General features: G+C 43.4%; 2 protein-coding genes across 2 annotated transcripts; one reads left to right on the forward strand and one right to left on the reverse strand.

Annotated features, from left to right (window-relative positions):
- Positions 1-571: 571 nt before the first annotated feature.
- On the reverse strand, positions 572-2,811 carry LOC106913642 (cerebellin-2-like). Its single transcript, XM_088012666.1, has 5 exons — positions 1,743-2,811; positions 1,580-1,663; positions 1,379-1,462; positions 1,158-1,298; positions 572-1,085 (listed from the first exon to the last, which is right to left on the reverse strand). The coding sequence occupies exons 1-5, from the start codon at positions 1,927-1,929 to the stop codon at positions 805-807; spliced, it is 777 nt and encodes a 258-aa protein (XP_087868792.1). The 5' UTR covers positions 1,930-2,811; the 3' UTR covers positions 572-804.
- A 1,423-nt stretch (positions 2,812-4,234) lies between these two features.
- On the forward strand, positions 4,235-5,663 carry LOC106922276 (cerebellin-2-like). The gene is made up of 5 exons (XM_088012667.1): positions 4,235-4,506; positions 4,601-4,684; positions 4,760-4,843; positions 4,918-5,055; positions 5,129-5,663. The coding sequence occupies exons 1-5, from the start codon at positions 4,314-4,316 to the stop codon at positions 5,428-5,430; spliced, it is 801 nt and encodes a 266-aa protein (XP_087868793.1). The 5' UTR covers positions 4,235-4,313; the 3' UTR covers positions 5,431-5,663.
- Positions 5,664-8,229: the final 2,566 nt, after the last annotated feature.

Consider the following 8,229-nt stretch of genomic DNA (forward strand, 5'->3'; position numbering starts at 1 on the left):
ACCGAAATTTGGTTTTGAACATTCAGAGTCACATTACAAAGTCGGCATTCTAGCAACTGAAGAACATTTCCAGGATTACATGACCAACGTCCGAGTGTTAGAGAAACTCAGCCGTGTGTTTCTCTGTAGTCACATTGGTTCAGTGTCTTCTTTACAATACTGTTGTTTGTTTATAAAGCTCTGAAACGGCTGAGCGCCAAAATACATTAAACGTCTCTGTTAGGAAACCGCAGCAAACAGTGGCATCCTGGGTTTATGAGTTTCCATATAGCAACCTGCAATCTTACATGTAAATAATTTAATTTAATTTAATTTAATTTAATCGTGCCACAATAAACACAAACATCATCTCCACTCAGACTCAGAATTCAGATTTTCAGTCATAAACACTGAGTGTGTCTGTAGTGAAGCAACATGTGGAGATTAACCTCACTGTGCACGGTGGAGGATGTATGATGCTGCGGGTCGACTTTCTTCCATAGTCCTTGGGGACTTTGATAGCAGTGAGTTATGGACTCATTGACAGCAGGACATTTGGACAAAAATCTGACTCAAACAACCAACACAGACATGCTTTGATACGCTTTATTATCTGAACCCAAACAGAAGAGAAGGAAATGTTGCACATCTGAACAGGAAGAAATCAGGATTTACAGATGAAATCTGATCATCTGGATGCAGATTAGGAATAGTTTAGCTTTTAGAGACTTCACTCTACAGCCTGACAGGCAGATGATCATGGATGACCTGAAACCAGACGGCCCTGGCTGAAGTTAGCGTCTCGTTAGCGCTGGTTATCCTGTCTCACATGGGGAACAGCAGATGACCGCTGAAGGAGGAGATGTGGCTTTCATCATCGTGGACCACTTTGTTGCAGAACAAACGGACAGACACGATGTCTCCGGCCTCCAGCAGCAGCGAGACGCTGTTAGACGCACTATCATAGCCTAAACTCCCGACATCCCTTGCAGTGAAAAGCTCGTCATAGTCATTCTTCATCAACGTGGTTATCGCGTATTCACCTTCGTTGACGGCGATGTACAACTCAAAGTGGTAAGCTCCTCTCAGTGGGGCGGTAAAAACTCCTGCAGGACAAACAGAGGAATCCTCTCAGTTTCTCTACTTCTGGTAGAACAGCAGCTTGTTTCTGTTGTTACCTGTCTGCGGGTTGTAGGCGTCTCCGATGTTTGTGACGACGCGTTTGAAGACCAAGGTGGTGTCTCTAAAGGCGGAGCGTTCAGTACTTCCAGAACCCTGAGCCAACAAAGAGGCTGAAAAAGCCACTTTGTTGGCTGAAACTGAACAGAAATGTTCTGTTTTCAGGTTCATGGTTCATTACTTCACCCAGTAAAAATCTGACTTTGTGTTTTTGCAGTACCGTTAAGCTGCTGCTTTAGCTTGTCCACCAGAGAAATCAGATCTTTCTCATGAGCATCCGCCTGGACAAGTTTCCACTCCTGTCCTGAATAAAAGACAGAAAAGGTTTCCATCCTTTCTATTATTTACATGCATTCAGAACAAAGCAAAAGCATTGTGTATAAAATGTTCATTAAATTCGCAAAGCTTTTAAAATCTCTACCTTCAATCTTATTCTTCAGTGTGGATATTTCATCCTTCTGCTGCTCCCTCCAGGTCGTCACATTCTCCAGCTTTTCTCCTTTTTCTAAAAATCAACCAAAAATAATTGTAGGCTTTCAAACTGAGATAAAATTATTAATCTGAAAACAGGAGCCGTTCCTCACCTTCAGTCTCCTGCTCTAGAACAGAGACTTTGCTGTTCAGGGCAGCCAGGGCAGCGGCCATCTTTGCCAGGGCAGTGTGGACGTTCTTCTCAGGATGGACAGCGGAGATCTTTCTGTCTGAGTCCATCTGATTCATGGAAACAGAGGAGAAGAGAAGAAACGGCAGGAAAACCAGGGCCACCTTCATCCTCGTGGTGAAAATCCAGAGCTGTGGCGGCTGCAGACCTGATGGAGATTTAAATGCTGCAGCTGGAGTGAAGGAGAGGCGGGTCTGAGGTCAGGAGGTCACTTCCTGTGATTCACAGACTTTAGTTCAAAACAGTTGGAGAAAACATTCATGCAGAAACATGTTGCAAGAGTAAAAGTGGCGTAAGAGCATGATGCTTCCACCTCCATGCCTGTGTGATGCGTTCAGGTAACGCTCAGTATTTCTCCTTGATGCCACAGCAGCTGAGTTTAGTCTCATTAGAAACCAGAACTTTCTCTCCAACCTGTCCTGAAGCGTTTGGACTCAGAGAGACTTTTAGTTTTGTCTGCTATTGTCTGTCACTAAAACCACATCCTTTATGTTTAGGACGACACCAGAGGAGTGCTTGGTGACTTCTGGATCAGAACCAGACGTCAGAGTTGGTTTCCACTTTTCATACTTTTTCTCTTTCTGGTTCAGAATCTAAACATGAACGTCCTGGCGCTCCACAGGATCTGCACTGTAAAAAAAAAAAAAAAAAGTCATAAAATGTATGGTAAAAATCTGTAAAATACTAACAACAGCTACAGACTGTAACATCCAAAGCATTTTGTTATCATAGAAAATAAATGGAGTTACCATCACTCAACTGATATAAATTTCTCATTTATGAAAAGTAGAAAACACAGAAGTTTATTGTGAAAACTTCTGTGTTTTCTGTGGAAATCTTAGAAATTGTAAAATAAAATTGCTGACGGTCAGTTCACGTGACCAGCCACCGAGTTACTATCGTTCCCAAACTCTTCCATTTTCCTATAATACAGCTGACAGTTGACTGTAGAATATTTAGGAGCGAGGAAATTTGACGAGTGGATTTGTTGCACATCCTATCACAGTTCCACACTGAGATTCACCAAGATCATGAGAGCGAAACATTCTCTCACTAATGTTTGTAAAAACGGTCTGAATGCCGAGCTGCTTCACTTACACGCCTGTGATTGAACACCTGATTCTGATCATTTCAATGGGTGAACAAATACTTTTGGCAATATAGTGTATCTTAAAGTATCTTCAGTAATAAGGTTGGTTAATTTGTTTTTCCAGAATCTGCTTCTTGCTTCTCATTCGATCCCAACAACAGACTTGGACACAGTTTACCGTGGAGCTTAAAGAAAACATCAGAAATGCTCAGCATTCCCCAACCATGAGGCGTTGTCGTCGTCTCCACCTCCATCTATTTAGCACCGATCAAGTGAAACAGGAACTTCATGAGAACGAAGACTTCCCGATGGCAAATATCACAGTCACTTTCTTTGGCTTTTAACCTCAAACGTTCACACTGAAACCAGGTTACCATGATAAAGTTCAGTCTCTGCTGTCCATTCCTGCAGATTAAAACAACGTTCATATCAAAGCTTGTCATCAATTATTCATCCCAGCTTGCTTTGCTCTGTTAGTAAATGCTGGGGCTGAGGCTCAATATGGGGATCGATGTTCATATCCTTTGTTTTTGTGATGTTTAGTTCTAAATCCATTTGAACGAACCACTGAACAACGTCATCAATAACAGGTTCATGTTCATCCTGCAGCAGATTAATATAACGGTTACTGTGTCGTTGGTAGAGTTCAGGATGCTGACAGTCGTTTATGTAGGAACAAACAGGAGGGGGACAAAACACAGCCCTGTGGAACACCAATAGAAGAAAGGAGACATAAATACTTACATTGACCTGCATCAGCAGGTCAGTGTAAGTATTTATGTCTCTAACATTGACCGACTGTCCATAGTTGTTAAACCTGGACCAGTGAAAAACTGAGTTAAAAGTTTATGTAATTTGAGGTTTTATTGCATTGAAAACAGAAGTTTAGCGTGAGTCTTTGAATCTTCCAGATGTTTATGGTGCAGGTTCAGCAGAGTGATGGCAGCATCCTCCACATCCTGTTCTATACGCAAACTGCAGGAGATCCAAGTTATTCTCAGCGTTAGGCAGCAGTTCCTTTTTCATAAGTCCTTGAAATGTCTTCATTACTGAGGATGTTAAGACAAGAAGATCATTTAGCTCTTTAGCAGCTTTACATTTATAAGAACAAATCTTTTCCATTTAATGGGAAACTTTTCCAGTTCCAGGGAGTTTAAAAATATACTTGCACCAAGGAGGAGAAATACTGAGGCACACAGGCATGGAGGTGGAAGCATCATGCTCTTACGCCACTTTTACTCTTGCAACATGTTTCTGCATGAATGTTTTCTCCAACTGTTTTGAACTAAACTCTGTGAATCACAGGAAGTGACCTCCTGACCTCAGACCCGCCTCTCCTTCACTCCAGCTGCAGCATTTAAATCTCCATCAGGTCTGCAGCCACCACAGCTCTGGATTTTCACCATGAGGATGAAGGTGGCCCTGGTTTTCCTGCCGTTTCTTCTCTTCTCCTCTGTTTCCATGAATCAGATGGACTCAGACAGAAAGATCTCCGCTGTCCATCCTGAGGAGAACGTCCACACTGCCCTGGCAAAGATGGCCGCTGCCCTGGCTGCCCTGAAGAGCAAAGTCTCTGTTCTGGAGCAGGAGACCGAAGGTGAGGAACGGCTCCTGTTTTCAGATTTGAGCTCAGTTTGAGCGTCTCAGAGATGATGCAGCCAAATCAAGCTTACAGTTATTTTACTTTTCAGAGCAAAAAGAAGAGCTGGAGAATGTGACGACCTGGAGGGAACAGAAGAAGGATGAAATATCCACACTGAAGAATAACATTGAAGGTACAGATCTTCCACATTTAGTGAACATTTTTATCCACAATGTTCTACTGTAACATCATCTGTTTTTTTCTGTAGGACAGGAGTGGAAGCGGGTTCAGGTAGACGCTCAAGAGAAGAATCTGATTTCTCTGACTGACAATCTAAAGCAGCAACTTCAAGGTACAAGAAAATCTGATTGTTTAGCATTTGAAGTAATGAAACATGAAAGCTGAAAACAGAATGTCTCTGCTCAGTTTCAGCCAACAAAGTGGCTTTTTCAGCCTCTTTATTGAATGAGACTGATAAATATACCGGACCCTTCGCTATACTCACCACCTTGGTCTTCAAACGCGTCGTCACAAACATCGGAGACGCCTACAACCCGCAGACAGGTAACAACAGAAACATGCTGCTGTTCTACCCAGAGACAAAGAAACTGAGAGGATTCCTCTGTTTGTCCTGCAGGAGTTTTTACCGCCCCACTGAGAGGAGCTTACCACTTTCAGTGGTGCATCAGCTCCTACAAAGATGAAACCACAGCAGCAGTGTTGGTGAAGAATGACCAGCAGGTTTTCAGTGCATGGGAGTACAGAGGCTTTTTCACGACCATGAATGACGACATGGGCATCAGCAGTGCTTCTAACGGCGCCTCACTGCTGCTGGAGGAAGGAGACGCCGTTTCTCTTCGTCTGTTTCCCCTCTGTGTCATCTTCGACTACGGACTGCACATCTCCTCCTTCAGCGGTCATCTGCTGTTCCCAATGTGAGACAGGACAACCAGCGCTAACGAGACGCTAACTTCAGCCAGGGCCGTCTGGTTTCAGGTCATCCATGATCATCTGCCTGTCAGGCTGTAGAGTGAAGTCTCTAAAAGCTAAACTATTCCTAATCTGCATCCAGATGATCTGATTTCATCTGTAAATCCTGATTTCTTCCTGTTCAGATGTGCAACATTTCCTTCTCTTCTGTTTGGGTTCAGATAATAAAGCGTATCAAAGCATGTCTGTGTTGGTTGTTTGAGTCAGATTTTTGTCCAAATGTCCTGCTGTCAATGAGTCCATAACTCACTGCTATCAAAGTCCCCAAGGACTTTGGAAGAAAGTCGACCCGCAGCATCATACATCCTCCACCGTGCACAGCGAGGTTCATCTCCACATGTTGCTTCACTACAGACACACTTCAGTGTTTATGACTGAAAATCTGAATCCTGAGTCTGAGTGGAGATGATGTTTGTGTCTATTGTGGTAGGACGCTGTTTGCTTCCAGGCAGGCTGCTTGCTATTGGGATATATCCTACAGGTTGCTATGGAAACTCATAAACCCAAGATGTCTGTTTCTAACAGAGAAGTCTCGCTGATCATTCTGCTCACTGTGCTAAGCTGATGGATGTAAATATGGCTCCTCATGCAGCTGTGAGTCACACCATATTTATGCCCCAGATGAACTGAACAGAATCAGATTAACTTCAGCATTAGAGGAAATGCTGCCAGCTGTTGATGTTGATTAATGAAATTACAGCTTAAAATGCCTTGCTGCTCCCTCCCTACCCACTGTCTGCAATGCTTTGCTCTCTGTGCTGTGCTCTTTTTGGAGCCTGTCTTTTCACATCCTCCTAACTGTCAATAATGGATCTGGTCAGCTGGTGTCTCAATTCAAATGATAACATGATCTCGATGAGAAGACTGGGTAAAGGAAAACCCTCTTGCCCTAATGGGATACATGCAGCTGGATACACTTTGAAAGTGGAAGATAATGTGTCTGCTAATTTTGCTCATGGAAGACATTGAGGATTTGTATTTATTTGGACTTTTGATAACAGGATTTCTGCTGTTTGGAGTTGGCGGTTCCCTGGTATATCTGGAAGCTTCGAAGGTGTCGGCAGCTGTTGGTCACCAGTGTGAAGGACTTGGCCGACCAGCCAGCGCTCAGACTCACTCATGCTATGCTAGCAGAGCTGTAAGCTGGATGCAGTTCTTGTTGGGTGTCTCAGACCAGCTGTGATCTCTGGAGGTCAGGAATCAACCTAAGATGCTAGCTCGGTCTGGTGGAAAAAACCACAGTAATTTGGATGATTAGAGTCGCCACTGAGATGTACCAGAGACTTTAGGGCGGATTAAAAATTAGTATCATCAGCCCATCCTAAAATAACTTCCTCTATCTGAACTGGCTCGCCTGAGTCGACCTTGGACGACTTTATGAAATTCTCCTGGATGATATGTAAACAAGGCGCTCTTCCCTCCATCTATTCCCTCTCCCAGTTACATCTGTGGATCTGTGCCAGGCTACACCAAGGACACTGATAATCTCTCCGTCATGGATCATAGACTGACGGAGAGATTGCTGCCCTGGGATCACTTTCCAATTTTTTGTAAAATCCATATTTCTAAAGAGAAAGAGGTGGTGGAAAGGCAACTGGAGCATTTCATAAAACAATTACTACAAACCGGACATCTGGCTAACCTGGAAAAGTGATTCAGAACTAATTCAGAACGAATGGCTCGTTCCTCTAAAGCAGTTCTTCATGTCAGTGAACGCCTCATCAAAATGAAACGTCCTGACGCAACGACAACATCAAGGAATGCTGAGAGAAACAAATGTTTCCAAAAAAATGATCGATAAATCCAACACAATGACAGATTTTGAAAACTAGTTGAACATTTATGCCTGAGTGACTGATTATACAGTCTTCTGTGACTGGGTCTTTTTTGACCCGTGTTAGAATAAATGTGTTTTTTATTTTGCTACTTTTGTCATTTTGATTCAAAATAATGTTTTATATCATACTTTCTGCTATGCTTTATTCCACACTGTAATTATTTCATGTTTGAAATATTTTTATTTTTCACTTTTTTAAGCACTTGTAGATCAATTTGTAGAACATTTGTGATGGTTTGTAGAACAATTTTAAAACAGAATGACACCAACAACTTTACAACAGCAATGGAACAATGTCAGCGTCCATCATGTGTGTGGGTGTGAGAGAGGGAGCTGGGGGTGCTGGGGCAAAGGGAGGGCACGTTTCTTGAAACTAGCTAGCTAACCAAGCTAGCTAACATTACTGTCTGTATTCTATTATGCTACGTGTATCATGTATGTAGGTGTATGTGTGTGCATTTATCTGTCCGTCCGTCCATCCGTCTTCTTCCGCGACCCGACTTCGGGTTGCGGGTTCAACAGTTTAAGAATGGAGGCCCAGACTTCCCTCTCCTCAGCCACTTGTTCCAGCTCCAGAGGAATCCCCAGGCGTTCCCAGGCCAGTCGAGAAACATTCCCAGCTTGTCCTGGGTCTTCCCCAAGGCCTCCTACTAGTGGGACCTGAACACCTCACTAGAGAGGCCTCCAGGAGACATCCTGACCAGATGCTCCTCTCGATGTGAAGGAGCAGCGGCTCTACTCTGAGTCTCTCCTGGTGTCTGAGCTTCTCATCCTATCTCTGAGGAAAAGCCCAGACATCCTATGGGGAAAACTAATTTCGGCCGCTTGTATCTGTGACCTTGTCCTTTTGTTCATGACCCAAAGCTCATGACCATAGACGAGAGTAGGAACTTAGATCAACCGGTAAATCA

The sequence above is a fragment of the Poecilia mexicana genome, unplaced genomic scaffold, assembly GCF_051168715.1.
Source record: "Poecilia mexicana isolate PSO_F unplaced genomic scaffold, ASM5116871v1 scaffold_14, whole genome shotgun sequence".
Classification (NCBI taxonomy): Eukaryota; Metazoa; Chordata; class Actinopteri; order Cyprinodontiformes; family Poeciliidae; genus Poecilia; species Poecilia mexicana.

Excerpts from the sequence above, each read along its gene's own strand:
- LOC106913642 (XM_088012666.1), bottom strand. The coding sequence starts at position 1,929 with ATGAAGGTGGCCCTGGTTTTCCTGCCGTTTCTTCTCTTCTCCTCTGTT. Across the intron at positions 1,664-1,742 it reads TCTAGAGCAGGAGACTGAAG|AAAAAGGAGAAAAGCTGGAG; the intron begins GTGAGGAACGGC and ends GTTGATTTTTAG. Across the intron at positions 1,299-1,378 it reads GCTAAAGCAGCAGCTTAACG|TTTCAGCCAACAAAGTGGCT; the intron begins GTACTGCAAAAA and ends ATTTCTGTTCAG.
- LOC106922276 (XM_088012667.1), top strand. The coding sequence starts at position 4,314 with ATGAGGATGAAGGTGGCCCTGGTTTTCCTGCCGTTTCTTCTCTTCTCC. Across the intron at positions 4,844-4,917 it reads TCTAAAGCAGCAACTTCAAG|TTTCAGCCAACAAAGTGGCT; the intron begins GTACAAGAAAAT and ends GTCTCTGCTCAG. Across the intron at positions 5,056-5,128 it reads CGCCTACAACCCGCAGACAG|GAGTTTTTACCGCCCCACTG; the intron begins GTAACAACAGAA and ends TTTGTCCTGCAG.